Source organism: Parasteatoda tepidariorum, chromosome 2 (assembly GCF_043381705.1).
Source record: "Parasteatoda tepidariorum isolate YZ-2023 chromosome 2, CAS_Ptep_4.0, whole genome shotgun sequence".
NCBI lineage: Eukaryota > Metazoa > Arthropoda > Arachnida > Araneae > Theridiidae > Parasteatoda > Parasteatoda tepidariorum.
Window position 1 is genome coordinate 16,130,310 of NC_092205.1, and position 25,580 is coordinate 16,155,889.

The following is a 25,580-nucleotide window of genomic DNA, read 5'->3' on the forward strand; positions in this document are numbered from 1 at the left end:
GCATCCAATCGCATATGCGATTCGCCATCTGTGGGGAATATGCCTTAGGGGAGAAAACCAGATCCATGTCTTGACCTTTCTCTTCTCAGTTGTAAGGGAATGTAAAGAGCGGAAAATAAAAAAAGGAATCACCCTAAATAACTTTTGATCTAAAGATCGGATCTTTACCTTCTAGAACTCAATCGGAATGATTTGAGGAGTGACCTCAAATATGCTAGTTAGTGCAAACGGTATTTTAAGTTTCGAAATCAGACACTAAAACATATTTTCTCTTGTATAAACATACCTTTTTTTCATTCAATTTTAAATATACTATTTTAAAATTTGATTTCTCAGGAACTATTTAATCAATTTTACTCACGTTTCGTACTTCGCCATTTAAAATTAGGTACTTTAAAATTATGTAAAAATTTTTATATATTACAGTCAAAATTTTTCCGACTATTATTAAATAAAAAAATAAAAAAAACAATAAATATTTACTAAATTTTTTTTGCATAAAATTTTCTTTGGAGAAACAAATTTTAGAATTGAGTTTTCAATTTGCTTAAAAAATTCTCAAGTTATGGCGAAATACGCAAAAAATATAATTAACATTAGGGGCTCCAAACTTTGGATAGCTCTCCCAAGAATGGAGCCAGACTTTGCCCGACAGGAGATCAAGTCTCCCCCTACAGGATGGCTCAAAGAAATTAATTCTAAATATTTAAATTAAAACATATTTTATACTTTATACTATTCTCACATTGATTATTTCAGACGTGTGTTTCTAAGAAGTTGAAATCGCTAATTTTATTATCGTGATGATCAGATTCATTTTAATATAAATCTAAATCGATTTTTTTTTTTTTTTTTTTTTTTTTTTTTTTTTTTTTTTTTTTTTTTTTNTTTTTTTTTTTTTTTTTGTTATCGATGTGTTTTGAGCTGTATGGTGCAATTTATAACACATTGTAAGCTTAAAAATTACTTCTAAAATAAAGAAAAATTATTGTCGCAGACACCACTCTTTCAGAAAATTTTCTCGCTACTCACTCTTACAGCGCAAAAATTATTCGATAATAAAAATTTGAAATTTTACCTACATTTACGAAAAGTTTAAAGAACATTTTGAAATGAAAATGTTATTAATGTATCCTTTTGCATTTTTTCTTCTACACAGAGGAAAAGTTCAGTTTTTCAAATAAAGTTTTAAGTTCATTTTTTGCAACCACTATTCTATCAAAATATAACATGCAACGTTTTGTACAAACTTCGAAATGATTTTGCCCATCAAACTGCGAAATTTGTTTTTTAAAATTGTTACATATTACAATTTTACAGACAAAACAAAGGATTATTTTAATCAGGAGGTTCGATGTTAATATATATAGGTAAATAAATATAGAGAGACTTTTGTAGTTTTCTCGCCAATATTTTTTTTTTTTTAAGATGCTATTAAAGCGAAGAACACCTGTGTTTGACCAAATGGTAATTTCACCATTTGAGAATATTTAAACAATATTGCTAAAATTTATAATAATTTTTCAATCTAAAATATTTCATAGAAATGACATCGGAGAAAATATCAACCAACTTACATTTTGAAAAATTTGTCACGTATAGCAGTTATTTCTCTGCCTGTGTCTTCCTTTCTCTGCGGAGCTGAAAGCTGACTCTCCACCAAGATCAATGTTTTGCTCTGCAGAACGCCTCCATGCGCCTGCAGCGAATTACCTTTGACAACGGTAATAAATTATTGTTTACCACACATTACGCTAAACTTTCTTTCCTGTACGATTTACACTTACTTTTGCTTTTATAGTTATGAATTTTAAGACACAAAAAATTGAGGTGGGGGACTAATTATCGAAAAATCTTTTTTTTTTTTTCTTTTCTCAAGAACTATTCTGCCAATTTTGCTCAAATTTTGTATTTTGTCATGTAAATTTGAATTATTTCAAATGATGTAAAAATTTTGTACCGTACAATACAAAAGTTCTTCGATCATAATTAAATAAAATAATAAACATTTACTAAAAGTTATATTTTGCATGAAATTATCTTTAGAAAAACGAATTTTACATATGTATGCAGAAATTTTTCAATTCGCTTAAAACAAAATTTGGGATATAGTGAAATATATAAAAAGTTAAGTCAATATTAAGGGGTCCAAACTTTAAATCGCGCATCTGACCTAACTATTAGCACCATTTTTTCCGGATAGCGGCTACTTCGTATATTTTGGGGATCAGAAATTCGATTCGGTCGAAAAAAGTATGTTTAGTCAGAAAAAGTACATTTTGTGTTTGATTTCCTACCTTAAAATATCCTTTGCTCTAATTAATTAATATATTTGACGTCTCTCTCTCGAACCATTAAGAATGATCATTGAGCATAAAGATCCGATCATTAGATCAAAAGTTATTCCGGTGGGTCCGTTTATTTTTTTGCGCACTGTACATCCATTTGAAGTATATGATAATATTGCTGGTACCAGCAAAAATCTTTTTAATTTTTATATAAGAGAATAATTTGGCTGGTGGTTATACTCANTATATATATATATATATATTGCAAAAAGACGAATTGAAGTTTTGATTTAAGGAATACATATTTGCATCTGTGGAAAGTGTAATAAAAGTATACTAAAATAATTATTTGTGTTGCAAAAATTTCTAGGAAAAAAATTACATTGTTTAATTTTTTGTGTATTTTCAGTTTAATGCGTTTTAAAACACATTAATTTGAATAAGTATTAATCATCAATCTACTAATCTACTTACTTCTCCATTTCTTACAAATAATTTAAAAATGGAATTCTTCAAGTTAAACGATGCGACGTTTTACATAATTCGTATTTTTATTTTATTGAATGCGGAGAATATGTGCACGTATTATAGTTTGTCTCAGAAGTTGTGGTCACAGAAGGACGATGAGGTAGGTTCTTGTCTCGAACAATCCCTCAGGGGTGTAGAATAACTTACCGAGTGGACACAAACAAGACTAGACCCACAGAATTTTCTGAGAAAAAGATGCCTAGCAGGAAGTCGGTGTTAAAATGTAAGTAAAAAGAACACATTCTCGTCTTTATGTTTTTAAGTTATTCTCAGTTACAAAAAAAAAACGAATATTTTAAGAACATAATTATATTTCTTTGCAAGACAGAAGCATTTTCCCGATGATATTTATGTTCGCCCAGATAGGGGGTAAACGATGCCCCAGAGGGAGCAAACGATGCCTGATAGGGGACAGTACTGCCTTCCCTGACCCCTACTAGAGCCACTCACCTGCTCTCCTGACTGAACTACGGGATTCTCAGATTGTGGCTACCCCCTATATTTTGGGGATCTGTAATCTGAGTCCATGGGGGAAAAATTACGTTTATTCAGAGAAAGTGCGCTTTTGCGTCTAATTTGGTAACTTACAATATCGTCTGCACTAAATAATTATCAGGTCACCTTCTTTTATATATTTTTTCGTATCATTTCTTGCTAAAAAGGTCACCCCTTCAAACCATTAAGATTGAGAACGTAAAAATCTGATTATTCGATCAAAAGTTATTCAGGGTGAGTTTTTTCTCTCTCTTTTCTTTCGATGGACTGTACTTTGATATTTTTCCATTCCATGATATTTTTCGTATTTAACTGTCAAATATGTTTTCTAAAATTTCCAAGATGCTTTTCTTTTAGAACTATGTTTAATGCAGTTTTCTGTTCAATATAGTTTAGTAACTTAAAAGTTTTTAATCTATTTAAAAATCAAAAGAGAAACAAACGTACTTCCTTCTCCAATGACTATCCTCCCCCCCCCCACGCTAATGGGGAGATCATGTGAAATGTTGCCATATTTAGAGAGTTCTGCTCTGCGCCACCTGTGGTTCATTTCAATCACCAATGGATGATATTTTCTACACTAGAGATCGCTGCAAGCTGTTGACTGTTTATACGTCCCAGTTACTGTTTTAAGTGCGTTTCGAATCCATTTGGCTCACAACGAGATAGTTGTGTTTTGAGACTCTCTTGAATAGTATTTCTTGAATACTATCGTTTAAATAATAGAACGGGTTATGATCGGGTAAATAACGTTATAGCCGTATATATAACATTATAGCGTTATAGTGGAGCATCGCTTATACGACGCCGAAGGGACCACTGAAAAACGTCGTATAATCGATTTTTTCTTTCAAAACTCGTAACTAACTCTGTTTTTAGTTAATTTTAATGTTTAGCGTATTGATTTACATAAATTTCTAAATTAGACAAAGCAAAACAAACAAATAACCGTTAAAAAAAAATTTTAAAAAATTACAGTAAGCAAGTTGAATGTACGTTACATTTATTTTATTTATTTATTACTATTTTTTTTCTTTAATACTCCAAATTTGTTTGTTTTTTTTCACTTTATCATTTCACGTTACGTTTACAGAAAAAATTATTGACGGTTGTTTGATGTGAGGATTGACGTTGAGCTTTATTGTTGTCGTTGTTACCTGAGACCATGCCAACGAAATCATATTCATTGTTTGGAGAACACTTATTTCATTGGGATTAGGCTCTGCAATGCTTCGAATAGTGAGTTCAACTAACTACTCTCCATACTGCAAAATTTTAGATTCCTAATCACGGCCAAATCTAATGGCTGAAGCACACTTGTGCAGTTTGCAAAAAAAGTGAACTTTTACATTTTCCCAAAAATTAGTAACCGGTGGGTGAGCTGGACATTGGTCGATAAATAGCAAAATTTTTAGTTTTTGCCTCTGCATAACATTCTCTAGTTTTTTCAGATAACTAGTAAAAATTTCGGTCGTCTTCCACGCATTCTTATTGGCGTCATAATTCAGCAGAAGCGTTTTGATATGCTTTAGACATCTGGAATTTTTTGATTTTCCTACCACTAAATGAATGATCTTTTCACTTCCACCAGAGTTTACACAAAGCAGCACAGTAAGGCGATCTTTTTCTTTTATACCTCCTTTACATTTTTGCCTTTATGAGCTAATGTCCGATTCGGCATTAAATGATGGAAAAGACCCGTGTTTAGTGTGAAGAATAAAAGTGAAATAAACGTAAACAAAATTTAAAAACAGATGTATAACCGATTCTGTGCGTCGGTTAAACGATATATTTTTACATTAAAATGAATAGGAATGAATTGGGTCCACACTAATACGTCGTATAAATGTAAACGTCGCATAAACGATCGTCGTATAAATGATGCTCCACTGACCAATTTGGAAATTTAAATCTGAATAATAATTTGCAAAATGAATTTAATCTCGCTGCTTGAATAATATGTTAACACTAACATATGTTGGTACACGGCTTGCAACGGTAATAAACAAATAAAAAGAGGCCAAATCGAAAATGCCAGAAAAGCGAGTTCTTGCTAAATCTATAAACTATGTCACCTTTTTTAACAATACATCTCTAAATAACTGAAATAATTTTCCATTTGCCTTTATAAGCTAATGTCCGATTCGGCATTAAATGATAGAAAAGACCCATGTTTAGTGTGAAGAATAAAAGTGAAATAAACGAGTGAAGTAATTCCAATGAGTTTGAAATCATTGGAATTACTTAATATCAGTAATATCTTATAAAATACAGCTGATTTGAGCCCGGAATTATTTAATTTATTTCTTTTATTAAAAACAAAATTATATGTTTGAAAATATCGCCAAGCAGAATAAGCTGTAAAAAGCAGCTGTATACTTTCTAACTGGAAGTAAAGTAGGTCAAGAGCTCGATATTGTTGTTGTTTACATTTATATTGAAAACGCTATCCATAAACAAACCGAACTTTGACCGGGTAGCTGCAATTTGGAAATCAACCAAAAGTTAGCCTTTTAATGGAACATTCTCACTGCATGCGATTCGCATATGTTATGGTGATAGTACGTCAATACGATTCGTTCACACTCAGGCTAGCTAGGTATGTAGGTATTTCATTTACGTCGCACTAGAGCTGCACAATGGGCTATTGGCCACCGTCTGGGTTGTTGTTGTTGTAGTTCATTTACGTCGCACTAGAGCAACACAATGGGCTATTGAAACATCCCTGAGGATGATCCGAAGACATGCCATCACAATTTTGATCCTCTGCCGAAGGGATGGCACCCCTGCTTCGGTGGCCCAACGACCTGCACGCGAAGTCGAGCACTTTACGGTAGCACAGTTTAACGAGAACCAATATCGCACACCCTCGGTCCCTACGCAGACTGATCCAAGTGGGTCACCCACCCGCACACTGACCGCAGCCAGTGATGCTTGACTTCGGTGATCTGCTGGGAACCGTGTCTTAACGATCAGTCCACTGCGGGACGCCACCGTCTGGGAAACATACTCCGAGGATAATCCGAAGGCATGTCATCACAATTTTGATCCTCTGCAGAGGGTTATATGACTCCTCCGCTGTGGTAGCCCGACGACCTGCGTACGCCGGCTTACCAAACAGCTTACGAGGACCGATACCGAGCACCCTCGGTCCCTACGTAGGCTGATCAAAGTGGTCACCCACCCGCTTACTGACTGCAGCTAGTGATGCTTGACTTCAGTGTTCTACTGGGAACCGTGTCTTTACGATCAGTCCACTGTGGGACACGCGAGCAATTCGTCATACTTGTAATTTCTAAACATTCCCTTACGTATCTAGGGCAATGACATACAGTGGAAATACTTCTGTAAATGCTAATTTCAATTCTTTGCGTACTTCTCCATCTCAAAGAAGTCATAATATTTTAAGCGTTAAATTCTCAATAACTATTTGATCAACTTCGCTTAAATTTTGTTCTTTAAAATTTTCAGCAGCAGCAGTGACTCGGGGCCCTGGAAGCTTTTTTCAATCTGCCCCAAAAATTGATTTCGAGATCTTCACTTTCAGGATCATCCACACAGTTTTTCCGTCTCTTGTTGGGTCTTTTGTTGGAGCCTCAATGATGTTCATTCAAGTCAATCTCATTTAAAGATGTCCTCACTTTTAAAAAATTTTTCTTAACGGAAAACCTAATTAAAATGATGTAATGTAAATTATTTTCATTGTGATATACGTTGTTTCCTTTAACACTAGGTTTACGGGACACGTCATTTTGACGGATTTCGTTTCTAAGTGCAGAGATGCCAACTGCTCCGGACACGCGAAAATAATTTAAAAAAATGGTAAATAACAACAAAGTAAATTTTGAAATATGAAGTGGTGAATTATATATGCCTACGAATTATTTAGAAATAGTAGTGGATAAAAATCTACTAAATTGAATTTTTTAAATTAAGAATCACAATTCTTTCATACGTCAAATTGACGTGTGTCCGTAGAGATAGGTATATAAGAACCGTCCGTAAATTTAGTGTTAAATACAATTCATAATGGAGGCGTTGCAGGGTACAGCTAATATGCAATAAAAAAAGCTCATTTTTTTACTCATGACTTCCTTACAAATAAAATTATTTATTCCTCTTTTTTTTTAAGTTCAACTCGTTTAAAGAGATATTTCAAAACGAGTTTATTTTTTAATAGTACTTTTTTTAAGCTTGGCAAAACCGCATTCTAGGCATAATTTTAAATTTATGTTCTTTTGTTTTGTTATACATTCAAATTTAATCTTAATTGTGAATAGTGTAAAAGCTCATTTGAAGATATATTTTTTGATAATTCTTTTTTTTTATATATATATTTGTTTTAGCCCTTGCTTTACCTATATGGGGTTAGAGTAAACACTAGTTTGCAATCATAAACGCAGATAGCTTTTAATTACATATGTTTAGAGAGATCAAACAACTTTTGTAAATTGCAAGCAAAAGTAAAATAAAAGCTTTAATATAAATATATGTACAAAAGTAGTTTACATTATATCATCTATAACACATAAGTCACGCTATATATATACAAAACCGAATCTCGAAGGTGTGTTCAGAACGTTGCACTAGGCGTAATTTTGCATTTCTTTTTCTAGCATTAAAACACCTTTTGCTTGTTCCACACTTATTTTTGGGGCAGAAGGAGATTCGAAAATCATGAACACCCAAGTGAACACAGCAAAGGTGGCAGCATTCGTGGGAAAAGCACGAATTATTGTGGAATTCAGTCCTCTTGTGAACACTTGTAGTCCTTCTTCTTTATAACTCTTTCGCACACAGTCGAATAAATTATTGTACTTTCTCGGTTTACCATCCATTCCATCAACTTGCAAACGAGATTTGATCACATCGAAAGGATATATGACTATCCAAGAAATAACGCCAGCTAACCCGCCAACAGATAGTAAAGATAGAGTATTCCCCTTGGTCACTTTACTAGTTAGGTACTCATAGCTTGAAAAGTATACTCCGAATCCTGGAGCATCTCTGAGAATGGTGCACCACAATCCTCTGTAAAGACCACGAGTGCCTTCCATCTTGAATGCTTTCACTAAGCAATCCACTGGATTTTTATATGTCACACTGTTTCTTGTCCAGTAGGCTGTCCGAACGAGACGGTTCTCTTGTCCCTGAAGTTGCATTCTAGTTTTAGCAAGCTCCATTGGACTTGTCACAAGACTTTGCACAACACCGGCAGTACTTCCAGCCAAAAATTGATTCAAAAGAAGATTATCGGATGTTGAGGCTCTGACTAAGTTTCCATATACTCCAAAAACAATGGCATTGACTGCGGCCAGTCCGGCCATGGGTGAAGACATCCCTTTATATAAACCCTGATACTGTAAGAAAAACCCAGAATTAGCTTTAATCAATGTTTAGTATATTTTCAATATAAAAATTAAACAAATTTAAATGCAGGGAAATTTCATTGCAAAATTAATTTAAATACAGATATACAATCTACATGTCTGTTTTCAACAATTTCATTTCAAGACCTCACATTGACCCCTTTTCGGAATATTTAAAATCTGCGTCTAATCGGAATTTCCCGTGATAAAAGCAGTTCATACAATGTGGGCGAAAAATTTTGACATGGAATTTGCTTCATTGGTGTAAGAGAAGAGATCTTTTCATGTACCTTATTCCTCGGCACTAAACTATATTACTTCGTTTCGCAACTGTTCACGACGCACTTATAGCACGTTGGCGGGGGAGACGGTGGGTCCCCTTCAATTATTAGTAACCGCTAAAACTCCCTCTCAGTATTTCTGAGGAAAAAAATTTTTTTCATGAGTTTCAATTTATCAAAGTTAAAAACAAGAAAATAATTAATACTTTTGCAGATATTAAATAGATTTATAATTTTTTTTTATGTGCGTGAAATTTCGAACATGATTTTGACTGTATATTTTAATTTCATCTCCCTCAAAAATTGGATCCCTGTGATGCCAATATAGGGGAAAGTGGGGTAAGACAAAATACCTAAGATTCGAGGATCTTTTGGAGCTAAACTGTTCGACCTAGACACTGTCAGATTTATTCAAGATATATAATGTTTAGTTGTGTATCATTCCTAAAAAATCCATGATGTAGTACTTTTTTATTGCAAAGAATTTGTAAAATAAAGCGGCTTTACCCCACTAGTGGGGTAAAATCGGATACACACATTATTAATCTATGGGAAATTTAGAAATACTAGAATTTCATTGAATAAGTAGCAGACATTTATATTTTTTTGACTATTTATTTATGACAATGTAATTTAAATGTGATTTAGTCAAAGCCGTATACAAGGAGAGGGGGACAATTATTTTTGTTCCCAGTTTTCCAAACCAGCGGCTTTTAACGATTAGCTCTTCTGTTTGGCATTTTCTAAAATAAAATCAAAATTTAATCCTTGTTTCGTTTTTCTTATTTAAAATTTTAAAACAAATTAAAACTTACATTTTTATTAAGACCAACAACAAAGAGGAAAATCTCCAAAAAAAGAGAGCATATTGTTAAACGCCTTACAAAAAATAGAGTATTTATAATTATTTTGTTTTGAACAGAAGAATTCTGCTAAAAGAGAACCTATTTTTAGCCATTCCTCAAAAATACTAATTATTACAGAAAGGGAAAGAGCAAATTTATTTGTTAATTTCTGAGTAATAAAGATTTCACATTTTTTCTTTTACTCAACGAAAAAAAAAAGTAGTTTATGTATTTGACTTTGGAACAAAGCAAAATGGGACATCGATATGAAGATTTTTCCTAAAATAAATTTTTGAATTCTATTTAAAGTTTTTTTCTTTTTTAACTTTTACATTTGTACTGTGTGTGGACATTTTTTTTGTAAAGCCATGGTCAAACATTTTCGTCAAAAAATTTTCTCAATATCAAATAAGAAAAACAGTTTGCACCGCAATATAATTTTTTATAGTGAAAGGTCCGTAATACAGGAAAAAGAAATTTAGATAAATAGGAGCGTTTTCCGGAAAATAAAACTATTTTGATGTCACAGGATTAGATCAGATTGGGTCTTAACAATGATTATTATGATCTAAATTCAGTGCTCAATATCGAAAACTTTGTAAGAATAAGCTAGTCTCAAACTTTTGTTTTATGCTAATATGTGAATTTGGGAGACTGACACATATTTATATAAAGATATAAAATTTCGTTGGAAAAAACCAGAATTTCTTGCTACATGGTATCCTGTTTGCGGAATTTCGTAAAAATTAGTTTAATGTGGAATTTTGTGAAAATTATTTTTATCAAAAAGTATAGTTCTATTTCCACGGAATACATATTTTTTCAATTACAAAATTTGTGTAAGACGGTGTTTTTCTAAACACCTGTATAATTGCAAGTTTCTAAGTTTTATAGTTTTTGTGGTTATTTCGATTTTTAAATGTATAGACAGAAATTTCGCCGTTTTCAATTAAAATCACGTAATATCATTTTCATAAAAAAAAAAAAATTTAAAAAAAATTCAAATTCGAAAGAAAAAAAAAATTTTCTTGCATGTTTCTCTGTTTTATGACATCTATTAATTAAAGTTGAACTCTTTCTATGCCTAGGTTAATTTGCTAGATTTTGAATAACTCGCTTTTTTGGCAGTCTTGATTTGGCCTCTTTCCATAAGTTTATTACTGTTTGTTCTTGTTGCAAGCTGCGCACCATCTTACGTTAGTGTTAGCACTTTTAACATTGTAAACACAAGTATTGTTAGCATTGTAAACACAAGTAATAAGTAATCAAATACATTGTTTGCAAGAATCTCAAAACACAATGATGATGATGCCAAATGGCTTTAAAGTACAACGGAAACAGTAACCCGAAAATTTAAGCGGTACCGAGCCTGCAGTGTTCCCTAGTGTAGAAAACACCATCAATATATGCGAATATATACATTTTCTCAAACTTTTATGCGTAGAAAATGGGAATACACCTTTAAGAGATGAATGTGTATACTTACGGATTCCTGTTTGATAATAGTTGATATGCAATGGAAAGTTCCTCGATAAATTTTGTTCTTGCTGTCCTGCGTTTGAAGCCGGACCTGAAAAATTTAAACTACCTAGCTGATATAATGAATATTCTATGAGACATACATAATAAATAAATAATAAATAAATAATATATATCAAATAAACATAGATAATAAAGAAAGATATTTCGCTCAATTTTATTTTTATTGCTACTTCCGCCAAGTCGCTCATTTCATCGCGTTCTTAGTAATCGCCTTATGTTTCTTGTTGTTGTTGTTAATTTACGTCGCACTAGAGCTGCACAATGGGCTATTGGCGACGGTCTGGGAAACATCCCGGAGGATGATCCGAAGACATGCCATCACAATTTTGATCCTCTGCGGAGGGGATGGCACCCCCGCTTCGGTAGCCCGACGACCTGCTCGCGAACTTATGTTTCTTGACTTTTAACAAATTGTAATAACAACATTAAAAATTATTCAATAAAAAATATCTTAAATTTTTATTCAGTTACACATATTTTATTATTACACAGATTCAGTTTCTGATTTTATTGCGATAAAATTTAAACCTTATCATTCCGATTAGTTACCATCATTTTTTAACTTGTTTTTAAAATTCTTGTTCTATTTTAGAATACTCTAAAACCTCGTCGCTAATTAGTTTTTGCTGAAGCTATTATTTAGTGACTGTCAAATAAGTTAATTCTTAATATTATTAAGTAGTTTTGAATTGCAGTTTTGCATTTATTATTTAAACTACATACATTGACTGGACACTGCTTCGTATAAAATTTATTATAGAAGTCAGTATAAAATTTAGTTACAGTTTAATAATTGTAAAATGATAGCTAAATATTTAATCATAAAATGTTGCATACACTGCTAGAAATTTCCGGAAAAAAAATGGTTAAATAACAATTTATTTAATTGCCATTTTGCCATATTCAGCCAAAAATGTCAAACAATCATGAAAAAAATGGTATTCAAGCTGATAAATGTGGGAAAAATCGTTTATGGCTGTCTTCGGCTATCTAAATTTTAGCGTCCTATCTAGTCACTCACACGGGGTGAATAATATTCAAAATACCCATCAACGGAGAATTTAAATGTGTTCTGTGCTTTCATGAAATTACAATTGTTGATAAAATTGTAGAAATCGGAATGTTAAACTTAGTTCATATTTTTTGCAGAAATTAAAAGCGTCAAAATGTATCGGATATAAAATTACCTTAACAGTGTCAAATGGGTGTCCAACTAATACTCCAGCACAACCTAAAATGCAAGATGATATTTTACTAAAATATGAAAAAGCAATAACTTTAAAGGGTGACCAAGCTGGTCACCAAGAGTAGAAAGTTTAAATTTAGAGACTATTAAAAATAAATATATAATCGGTTCATATAAGTTAATTTTAGGAAGACATCGCTTTTATTTTGTCTAGTTTTTTTGGTATTTTAAAGAGATTTACATTGTTTTAAGTTATATATAGAAAAAAATTAAATAAAAATGAATCAGTCATGTAACTTGTAAAACAATTATTTATTTACTTTCGACGTAGAATGTTAACAATTTACTATACTTAAACGATTTCTTTCTGAATAATTTTGAAATACATAATAAATACAATTAGATATTAAAAACTACATTGAATTATATAAAGTAGCACACCCTGTCAGATTTCATTCTAGTTCTTTTGAAAATTCATTCCCTATCTAATTCATGAGTCTATTCATGAATTATTTAAATTAGCCTCTGTCTAAAAGTTGGTATTCCTTGAGTCAACATTTAAAATTGCAATGTATTTTGAAAATCTTTTAACCTGTAGAACAACAAATAAAACGATGGAGAGATAAAAGTAAAGCTTTTTTCAGTTTAAAATGTTAGTTTATTTTTGTTATGTTTAGCTAAAAAAGAAAAGTTATTATCATCCTTTTAGTATGCCAAAATTTAACTCTGTAGTTGCATTCCTACGGGCTGTAGAGCAGCCTGCATGGTATTTTATCACTCAAGTTCAACAGTTAATGATTCTCGAACTAATTGTTTGCTTGAATGTTTATTTTTTTATTCCATTTTAATTCCTGTGAACTCTTCTATACAGCTTAGCAGTTTCAAGTTTTATATTTATTTCGCAATAAAGCGAAGTAGAATGTTAAGAGGAACATTTCAAAAAAAGACGGGTCGACTGTTGACAGCTATTTAAATTTTTTTTAATATAGAGAGATGAAAATAATAATCATCATCATCATAGTTGGCCAGACAGCCCAATGTGAGCCAATGCCTTCCTTTGAAGATTTCTCCATGACGATAAAAATAATAACATTATAAAAACTGCATTTATTCTTTGTTGCACTACTTCTCTGCCTTTTTCAAATGGTAATGCCCTATCGGGATGAAGATGCGCTATGTATCTAATTCTTACTTTTCTGATTATCGTAAATTAAGGGAAAATCATAAAGATGACTATAACTCAAAAAGTGATACACATAGAATTTAGTGAAACTGGCACACTATAGTGCACATAATAATGTATAAAATAAAATAAAAAGCATTAACGAGACTACAGTGTTACAAAATCTGTACGAAATGAATAAATCAGATATGTCTATTTGGAATAGCCCGAAATCGGCAAATCAAGTATATAATTTCTCTAAACATTCACAGTGATATCTGACCACCCTTAGTATGCATTTTTAGAATTCTTGTAAGAAAAAAAAAGAAGAAGAAAAATATACCCACGTATAGTAAAGCGAGGAAAAACAAAAAATGCTACCGAAATCTGGTCAATCACAATTGAGGAAGGAGGTTGCATAAAACTAGAACAACAAATTTCTTTGAATATTAGAGAAGACATAAATGGTTGGAAACGAACACTTCCAAATTTCAAATGGCAATCAAATGGGTTTAGCCTTCCTCAATTGAAACCTCCTGCCTAAATTGCGATTGACAAGATTACGATGGCGTTTATTTGTTTTCTCTTTTTCCTTGTTTTATTATTAATTTATGGTCCCTACTGTGAGTGCATAATTTATTTCATTTTTGGCAAGTATCCTAACAATATATATGTAAGGCTATTTATTTTGAACACATGAGGTCTATACATAAAAATGTCTTCGAGGATGCTGATTTAAGTTTTTTTTTTCCATTTTTAAATTTATTTAAAGGACACAAGAGCAAACAAGCGTTTCGATTCGAACCAAACTGTTTTCCATTCATTAGTTAGAAAATTCAACAAATTCCTCAACTGTTCTTGATTATGAACATAAAAAATATTATGACGAAATGATAAGTTTTTTTTTAGTTACCTGCTGAAAGAGTTAAAGCTATGAGCCAAATATTTCTTTTTTTTTCCTTAAACAAATGTTAAGCATGTTTCTAAATTATCAAAAATCAATCAGATAAACAGATTGGGAAAGGAGAATCATGACATATTAGATAAGCTAAATAAAAAAAAAAATTCGAAAATAAGCTAAATATTTCTCCACACACGTCAATCCTATAAACTAATTTAGTTGCTCCGAAACTGTTAATAGTATCCTGGAGTTAAATTTTAATTACGTCACCCCACCCCCCTCGTGTTAACCTCTGAAGACTCATAAAAATCTCTATTTAAATCACAAACTCATCATTTAAGAATATTTCTCATTCGATCTTATTTATTTAAATGTAGTTTTTGAAACTTAGCTGCCGAATTTTAATTTTTTAAAATTTTAAGCATTTTTTAAAAACTTTTTAAACTTTATCACATTTATTACAGCAGCTTTAAAGTTTTTATTTAAGTATCAAGTATTTATATTAAGTTTCAGTATTTACTTTTTGACACGTGAATGAATGTTAAATATTTACGCATTCAATAAGGTTCGGGCTTTCGTGTTTGGCTAATTGTAAGATAAGATAGCTAAAAGACAATCATTAAGAATCACTTTAACTGATAATAATATGTATAGTTAATGATAAACCAGAGTTTTCGTACTTCTGAATTGTGGGAAAAATTCTTTTCAATTTGTTATCTTATCTTGGTAAAATAAAATCTATACTACAGGCTTTTAAATTACGACTTGTTTTCTTATAAAAATTATTTTTAAAAGTTTCCAACAAAAAACTGGAATTTATTGCTTATTTTAAATTACAATTAACAATAAACTGTTAGTAACAATATTATATTTATTAATACTTTTCTTTCATTATTTAAGTACATGCATTAGTATGATTTACTAGAAGTATATACCTATTTTTAATATTCCAAGTGGAAAAACGTTGTTTTAAACATTTTTCCCCATTATAATCTTCTGTAAAAATTATTTATTGAAATACTATGATCAAAAATCATTATTGTCAATATGATTAATGAGTTTATAATTTTAGTAATATTAAACGTACTTCGCTTATTTTTAGCTTATTAGTTACATGACTCATAATTAAAATATTTTTTTTTCTAAATTGATTTGTAATACAAGATTTAGACTTCATTCACGAGATTAGACTTCATATCTGTACAAAATCTGTTTAAAATTTAAGGTTGATTCAACCACTATATATTTGTTTATTATAGAATTTCTTTGATTGTAATATATGTTTAGCTCATTCTGTATTTTTTATTTAAAAAACATTTTATGTTACTATAAATTTTTATATTTTAAATTTTTTTCCTTATATTTCTTTTATTATTTTTACAATTCACTCTGTAAAATATTTTTTCTTATTATAACTGTTGTTACTAAAAAGTGAATGAAAGATATTTTGCACGTCTTTTTTTAAAAAGTTGCAGCAAAACTTACAAAATGAGTTAATTTAAATAAAATAGTATTGATTGACATATATATTGAATGAATTCTATTTCCTTTCATATTCAAGATAATTCAAATTTATTCGATTAAAATTTATAAGTAAATAATTAATATTTTGAAATCTTATGCGAATTAAGTAATTTTCGAAATGTTGATCAAAATTTTAATATTGAATCATAACTTTTTTTAACTATTAACAATGACACCTAGCTTTGTGTATTCAAAAAAAAATTTGAAATAAATATAGATTTTTTTAACAAAAATTTTTTTATAATAAATTAAAATATACTGTGTTTCGTGAGGACCGCCCTTTAGTTCTTTGAGAATCTCTTATGTTTCACCCTTTTATATCTTTTGTATTGCTCATAATTTAGAGCATAATTCCAAAAAAAAAAATTAAGTGTTCACTATTAAATTCACAATGCTTATAAATAATATGAACAAAAAATTTTTTTATTCATTGTGCATTCACAGTTGAAACTAACGGCAGATCACTTAACAGTTAACCACCCTCATCCCCATCAAATAAGCCATTTCTGATAATTGTACTTAATCTAGATATTAATTAAATTAATCTAAAAGATTATGTTTAGAGTACGTGCGTTATTAATTTTAGACAATTAAATTTTATCTCTCAAGTTTATTTATCAATTGAGTTTATTCATGAACGGTTATTCAGTACAAGTTATTCAGATCAAGTTATTCAAAACAAGTTATTCGGGAACCAAAGTTGATAACTGATTATCCACATAAAGTGACATATAATATAAAAAGAACTAAGCATTCGCATTTTATAGCATTCACACAACAAGCAGGTAAAATTAATCTGCGAATTTTTACCTGATGCAAAGTAAATGAAACTTACCTCCAAGACATCCAGCATAAAAGTCCAGGGCCATGTTGATACTTTTGATTCCCTCGATTTAAAATAATAATAATAATCACCTACGATTTGACAATTCGAGCATAAAAATGATGAGTCCGTTAGAGCTTCCAATCCAGCATCCGCACAAACTGTTGAAACACACACTCATATACAGATACATCGAGGAATTTTTACAAAGAGTTGAAGAACTGTCCAGAACTGAAAAGGAACGTGAAGAACATCAAGCGAGTAGTAAGTGAGATTGTGAAAAACTTGAGAATATAAATCGCGATTATGGATTGTCCACGAGTGGAGCACGTGTTTCTTTGAGATAAACAGAAAACTGTTCCCAAATTTGCGGTCAATAGGCTGACCATGAAATTTGTTCTCTATCACAACATCTGATATTATATAGTTAATGCAAAGGAATGAAATTGATAACAGCTACATCAACTTCCTTGATAAAATGTTTTTTTTTTCATATAACACTTACGTAATTAAAATGTAATACAGCAAAAAATACAAGAGTAACATGAAATATAGAGTCAAATTGTGTTTAGATTATTTTCCTGAAAAAAGGATATCTAAACAACAATTCAGCTGGTCTAGGAAGTAAGGGGGAAACACAATGCTAACCATGTTGCCACAATCATGTCGTTGATTATGAACCTACATGATCCCCATAACAAGCGGGAATGCTTTTTACTAAATAACAATTTACGCTATAGGTCCCAGAAATAATAATTCCTGCATTTCTTTGAAAATTCATTACTTAAATTTAACTAAAAACATAAGAGCAGGCAAATCTGGTAAGTTTGTGTTATTTAACTGGGTTTTTTTTATCCAAAATATTTATTTTTTTAATATTAAAAATGTCTTGCTCCATAATTGGCAGAATCTTGAAATCTAAATTTTGACAAGCTAGAGCATTCAAATGTTTACTGGAGCCAGATTACCATGTAAGTTTTAATCATTTCTTACACTTTACTAGCAGAATTTATCATAATTTTTATCCTAAAATATAGAATGTCTTCTCTCAAAACTCTACTAAATATAGAATGTCTTCTCTCACTTTCTGAATGACTAGAAAGCGTAACTTCCCTGATAAAGCTATATGCCTAATTGAGAAAAGCAAATTTTATTTTATTTTTCAGACCTCTACGAGTAGAGTTTATCATCATGTTATCGCCTCAGTAAGTTTATCATCTATCGCAATTTCGACCGTTTTACTCAAATTTTAAACGGAACTTTTTTGTCATACATGCTACAACTGATTCCTAAAATTTTCATGCAAAATTTAACCAAAATATTTTTTATTACCATTTAAAATTTCTTTCCCTTCCCGACGAAACCAAAATAATTGTCTCGAAACTTGGGGAAAAAAGTAATTAAAGGAAATAAAACTTCAAATCACTTTTGTTTCTTCGTATTCACGTCTGACAAGTCTTGAAAATGGGCACCTGTTTTTAAGTGCTTGAAACATGTCTGTTGTTACCCATTTGTATATTTTTGAGGCGAATGAAGCTTTTAATCTAGTAAAATAGTATGTCTTTCCCGATAATAATACTTCATGTATTTTACTCAATGTTTTTGCCTGAAAGATAAATTTCTTTTAGCATAATTTTTATACGTTTTTAAATTTTCAAAATAATTTCAGTGTTTTTATTTCATAAACTGTGTTATAATTGTGCTTGATATTAAGTTTTATTTCGTTATCCATGGATGTATTTTTAACAAAGATTTACTAAATATTTATATCAATGAATAATTATATTGATGATTAACGGTTTTCTTTATTTTCATGTGGGTTTTACGTTTTTGGAAATAGTTTCTAAAATTTACTACAAGTTATTTTTGAATTTTTTTTCTCTCTTCATTCAATAATATGCATTATTAAAATTGAGATTATATATTATAAAAATTGAGAAGTTTATTTCACCTTCAAAAGTATTTTTGATATTTATAAATATGTTATAGCATTTTTAAATAATATATTCAGAGGCAAAAATTTATTATTATTAAAATAGTTAAAATTAAATTTTTGTTACGCAAGTATTGCGGTTAAAGTTATAAAGTAGTTATCAATTGAAATATTGGGACTCTCTTTCTCTTAAATTTAATATTTTATTATTGTTATTATTTTTAGATTTTGATATCCTTTAAAGAGTAGTAAAAATCGCAAAATAATTATGAATAAGGGTGATTCTCACGAAACATGACAATTCACTGTCCCTTACTCCAAGATCTAGTGCTATAATTCTAAAAGAAATTTTTTTTAATTAAAATTAATAAATAGCATTGCTGTTAGCATTTTAAAATGACTTTGCACTAGCATTGACTGTTTTGTATACTTAAAAATTTAATTGAATATCAAAATGTCATTTTCCTGGCATGTCCCAAACAATACTTCCAATAATAACTAACTTCAAAACTTCCTATACATTTTTCAAAATCTAATTGTCTTTTATCCTATCCTGTGTAAGCATTTCTAGAATGTACGCAGAGGGTATTGTATAATTTTTTCTGTCAATAATTTGTTTGTCCCACGAAAATCTGTCATTTTCCTGGCTACTTTTATTTAGTGATTTATAACCAAATAGATTGCTCCAAGAATCAATATCTTATGTTAATAGATTGATTAGATACCCTCCTATATGAACATGTCTTGTTGCATGAATAAAGAACCAATTTTCTGGCTCAAAATCTATTTCAAAAATTTTTTCAAGGGGAGTAGGTTTTTATGCTGTCATTTTCCTGGCTTCTTAAAATCATTAATAACAAAAACTACATAGATTTATCTGAGTCATTTTAAGAAATACTGTTGTTTTCTGCAGAATTTAAACGTCTTCGGCCAAAATATTAAATTAAAATAAAGTTATATGCTATAAAATGGCGAATTTGTCATTATCCTGGCTGTTATTTTCCTAGCTTATGAATGCCAGGGCATTGAAGTGTTACCAGAAATTCTTTTTAACTGCTAATACTGCAAAAAGGGAAAGCAAATATTAACCTAATACCAAGTNAAAATTCCTTTCACTTCCCGACGAAACCAAAATAATTGTCTCGAAACTTGGGAAAAAAGTAATTAAAGGAAATAAAACTTTTACTTCAAATCACTTTTGTTTCCTCTTATTCACGTCTGACGAGTCTAGAAAATGGGCACCTGTTTTTAAGCGCTTGAAACTTGTCTGTTGTTATCCATTTGTATATTTTTGAGGCGAATGAAGTTTTTAATCTAGTAAAATAGTATGCCTTTCAGGATAATAATACTTCATGTATTTTACTCAATGCTTTTGGATGAAAGATTAATTTCTTTTAGCATAATTTTTGTACGTTTTTAAATTTTCAAAATAATTTCAGTGTTTTTATTTCATAAACAGTGTTGCAATTGTGCTTAATAATCAGTTTTATTTCGTTATTCATATATATATTTTTAACAAAGATTTACTAAATATTTATATCAATGAATAATTATATTGATGATTAACGGTTTTATTTATTTTCATATGGGCTTTACTTTTTTGGAAATAGTTTCTAATATTTACTACAAGTTATTTTTGAATTTTTTTTCTCTCTTCATTCAAAAATATACATTATTAAAATTGAGATAATATGTTGTAATAATTAGAAGTTTTTGCACCTTCAAAAGTATTTTTGATGCTTATAAATATGTTATAGCATTATTAAATAATATATTCAAAGGCAAAAATTTATTATAATTAAAATAGTTGAAATAAAATTTTCGTTACGCAAGTATTGCGGTTAAGGTTATAAAGTAGTTAGCAATTGAAATATTGGAATTCTTTTTCTCTTAAAATCTATATTATGATTGTTATTATTTTTAGATTTTGATATCTTAAGTAAAAATCACAAAATAATTATGAATAACACTGGTTAGGATTTAACCCTAATTGAGAAAATACTAGAGCGTGAGAAAATTGTGATTGATAATAGAAATTCTGAAAATGAAATTCAATACTAATTTTAAAAAACTTAAATGAAGATAAATTGCGAAGAAAAAAAATGTACATATTGAAGCTTGCACCTGACATCGGTGTTCAGTCTAAGATTTCAATCGGTATGAGGGTAGAAAATTTAAAAAAATTCAAAAGTTCATTCAGAGTTCAGTATTAAAACTGTATGTAAATAACTGCTTAAATTGGGTAAATCTTTTGGTCAATCTTTGACGATTTTTGGTAAACCTTTTAGTAAATTTTTTGATATCTTCTGTCAAATAATAGAAGGTTTTTAGGAACATTATTTCATCCCACCGGCTTCAGTCATTTCCAAAATTTAAAATTTTTTTTTCAAAATAAAGATTTTTAACTTATATTTCACAGAAAAAGAGAGTTGGATAGAAGAAATAAATTTAAGCAATATCATTGACGGACTAGATTGATGGGTCAATTAAGAACCTTTTTGGTTTTAAAAGAAACCCCAATTAAATAGCTTGTTTCTAAAATAGTTTATGATGTCCTAACCTCGAAAGCCTAGAAAAAAAATTATTCGGGTTACTTCTGGCACTGTCACCAGTTGACTACCCTATGAAATAATTGCAGTAGATAGCTTAGGTGATTTTAATTACTATAATTCTACTAATAAATATTTAACTTTAATAATCGATCATCTCACTCTATATATATGGCCTTTTGCATCAAAATATATAATAACGGAAATTTACATTAACTTTTTTTTTTAAATTCAAACTCCAAAAAGAATTCTGATATCAAAGCTCAGACTTTATTTCTTCTCATTCGAAAAACATTCTTAAACATTACAAAATTTAAAAAATTATTAACTGCAGCCCATGGATCTGAAAATAATGGAAAAGTTGAACAATTTGGACAAACTATTGCAACTCGTTTACATTATTACAAAATACGTTACATACATTACAAAATACAAAATTAATGATTCTTATGGAAAAAAAATTCCTCAGCCTAAATAATTAAAAGGAAGTAACTGAATAATATAGTTCGATTCCAAACTCAGTAACTAAATTTCCATCAATTTATTTAATGTTTGGCACTCTCCCATTTGCACACCTTTCATCAAAAGAAATTTATCCACTAAAGGAAGAAGCTAGAAAAATTGCTGTTTATAAAACAAAACAACCATGAGAAAAAAATATCTACCATGATTCACTCATATCGAAATTTCTCCCAACGATATTGTAATGTATGAAGATTTTTAAATACCCTAATACTAGAAAACTATCCCTACTTTTACTGGACCTTTCATCATTTTTGAAAAAATTTCTGATGTTAATTATGAAATAAATAAAAAAATATTCTTAATTAAGAAAAATACAGAAATAGTTCATGTATCGAAATTGTGAAGGTACCACCCACCGGAGAAACTAAAATTATTTCAAGAATAAAAATTAATGTTAACATTTAAATGACTATGTAGATTAATATTATGTAATTTAAAACTTTACATTGCCTTTAATGTACACTTTATATTGAATTTAATGCTTTTTATAATTTTTCATTGTTATTTGAAAAATTTTATTTTCAAAAATAATAGATTTCTGGAAAACCAGACCCTCCAAATTTCAACGACTTCAGCTTTTATAGTACATTTTCATTACAGGAAAAATCTTTTTTACATTGGTTTGATTCAACATGTTTTTGCCTAATGTTGTTGTTTACTGCAAAATTTAAGAAAGAATTGTAAGGATTGCATTGATTGATTAATTACTACATTTCTTCTTTGAAAATAGAAAACTAAATTATAACGAAAAAATTTACTCTTTAGTGTAAAACTATTTTCAGTACAGTTCAATTTATTCATTTTATTCAGATCATTTGAATTTTTTAAGCGAAAAGAATTAAATAAATGTAGACTATTGTTATTTTTCTTCTTTTTAGTCTATTTGAAAAACATAGTTTTCAAAACTTTTTACTTCGCAATTTTCTTTTTTTATTCATTTAATTATTTATTTATTGGGCTCTTAGTTTATGCGGGAGATATATCGAAATTGCAATTAGCTAAAAATCAAATTTTTATCAATTAGAAAGCAATTGTAACTTATGTTGCCATCGGGTACCGATTTCTTTTGAAATTTGAGCATTTTAGCAATGTGAAATAATAATAATAAATTCTTTAGTGCGAAGTTCTATTTGCCACGATTCCGTTTTTAACTGCTTATCCAACACAGAGCTCCAGTTAAGACTTAAGTGTTCTAGTTAGATTAACGAAACTAGTTTGATTAACGAAAAATTTCCTTCATCAACGCTATGGCTACCAATTCTGAATGTAACGGACAGGAAACGATTGAATCTTTAGACATACAGTAGAAATTTGAGTTTCGCATGTGAGATCCCCTTCTCTAAAACGTAGTTACAAGATTAATAAAAACGCAGTAAAAAGCTGCATAACAACGAAGCATTCATTCTATATCTAGAGTTTAAATATACAAATATCAATGAAAGTGAATGAATGAAAAATGTTTCATCAACATGTAAGTAACTATAGTTATGAGGATCATAAGACCAATGTCCTTGATCTTCGCGTGATTCAAACTCCAGAAAAACATTACTTTAATCTTAGAAAGTTTATAAAAACCTTTCTGGCCATTCACGTTCATAACGGCTCTTCGTGATGTATAATTAGAATAAATGGAATAATCTTGATAGAACTTCGAACTAAGTTTGCGAGCAATTTGTGACGTTCAACGCTCTGTTAACTCCTTTTTTTAGCTGCGTAGTTTATAAATATATCGATGTGAAGTATGATCCCAAAAAAGAGAAAGAATGAAGCAAGTGTCATGTTTTGCGCATCATTAAATTTTATTTGGCGTTGCATATTATAGAAGAAAAAAAACAAATGTTGAAAGAGCCATTGCGTTTCGAGATAATTTTGGACCAAAATAGGTTGTTTTTTTTTCGTAAATTGTCGGTTTCTAAGAACAAATATGCAAAAGTTTAAATCGGGTTTGTAGAAATAAGTCTGAGAATTTCAAAGGTAAGTTGGTGGTAAGGAATTGTAGATATAGTTTTTAAAAGGACGCTTTTTAAAAATTATGTTTTCATAACAATAGACAACTACAATAAACATTCTGTTATGTCTGGTCTGTTATCTAATAATAATACAATAATGGTGCTATACAATAATGGGGGTATTATCTGATAATGGGCTGTTATGCAAAGGTGTTAGACAAAGTGTTTTGTTTTATGATGTAAAATGACTTTGCGAAAAAAAGTTCCACAGCTTTTGAGAATACCGATATTTCTTATTTAGGCGATTAATTTTTCTTTAAGGATTTAGTAAATAGCCAATGTATTTTACTTCATTTTTCGTTCAAACTAGATTTATTTTATTAGTTTCATAATATTGTTGATTGACTGCAAAATTTTAGGGAAGGCGCTTTTTTTTTCTCATGTACGCTTAAAACTGTTTACATTACCAGCTCGTATCTCAAGAGCAATGTTTATTTGATTTATTTCAAATTTAACATTTATTTTATCTATTTTAAAATGCCACGTTATTCTCTTGTATACATTGGTATATAAATATTCCTAATTTTGTTTCATATTTTTAATAACAGCGACTCCATAAATTAAACTTTAAAAAAAAAAAAACAGTCCTCCGTAATTTTAATATTCCTGATATAGATATTTGTATTGTACACCTTAATAACTTTTGATCTAATTATACGATTCTCACACGCAAGGACTCAACCATAACATGGCTACAAAGGGAATAGGATAAAAGAGAATCTCTTTAGCCCTGGAACCATAAGGCCGTAGGAAGTGTGGGAAGCGAGAGGATGCGGGAACTTGTTTCCTATTTGATTGCACTCTACAAACGCAAATTGAGGGAGTGAGGAGTTTTTTCCCTCCAGGAGGCAAACATCTCCGGGACGATCCAGAATTTAACATAAAATTTATTTCAGAAATCGAAAAGAAATATTACTTGCAAAGATTATTCCAATAGGAATGTATTATTAAAAGCCAGATTATTATCTACGCCCACTGGTTGGTAATTTTTATAGATTTTTCTATTTTTTCCGATGTATGATAGTGTGATTTATGGAATTTTTACTTTAGTAATCAAAAACTTCTGTAGTTTTATCTCCCCTTCCTTTTTGAAATTTCCGTACAAAATCATCTTGTAAATATAGTTTTAAAATTAATTTTAATCGCTGCTGGTCTCGTTTTTGCAATTATTTTTAATGTGTATATTGTAATTAAAACCCACTCATAATTTTTTTTTTACAATTCTTACAACCGTTTATCATGCTAATATTCTTTTAAAACGAATGTTAATCGCTCATGGTCTTAAATTTTGTAATTATTTTTAATTTACATATTGTAAATAATTCACAAAGATATTTAAATTAATTTAGGACTCATATTTTTACAATTCTAGAAAATATTCTTATAAAAGGAATATTAATCATTCATAGTCAAAATTTCGTAAACCTTGCGTATTATTATTAATTTGTATAATAAAATTGAAACTCACTTATTTTTATTATTTTTTTTTCAATTTTTACCCCCACTTGTCTTTAAAATATTCTTTTAAAACTAATATTAATCCCTAATAGTTTAAGTTTTGTAAAACCTGTGTATAATTTTTAACTTGTATATTATTAAAATTCACTTATTATTTTTTTT

The 25,580-nt window shown here is 29.6% G+C and overlaps 1 protein-coding gene across 2 annotated transcripts in view; it reads right to left on the reverse strand.

Annotated features, from left to right (window-relative positions):
• Positions 1 to 7,753: 7,753 nt before the first annotated feature.
• The window catches only part of LOC107454840 (mitochondrial basic amino acids transporter), a 32,703-nt gene continuing 14,876 nt past the window's right edge, over positions 7,754 to 25,580 (reverse strand). Inside the window, exons 2-5 of one of the 2 annotated variants that reach the window (XM_016072160.3) lie at positions 16,957 to 17,175; positions 12,536 to 12,579; positions 11,293 to 11,376; positions 7,754 to 8,671 (exon numbers count right to left, since the gene is read on the reverse strand). In XM_016072160.3, coding sequence (XP_015927646.1) covers positions 7,898 to 8,671; positions 11,293 to 11,376; positions 12,536 to 12,579; positions 16,957 to 16,990 — 936 coding nt within the window. In that variant the 5' untranslated portion in view covers positions 16,991 to 17,175 and the 3' untranslated portion in view covers positions 7,754 to 7,897. Of the gene's footprint in view, positions 8,672 to 11,292; positions 11,391 to 12,535; positions 12,580 to 16,956; positions 17,176 to 25,580 lie in introns of those variants that run through there. The other variant, XM_016072162.3, reaches the window with a different exon arrangement.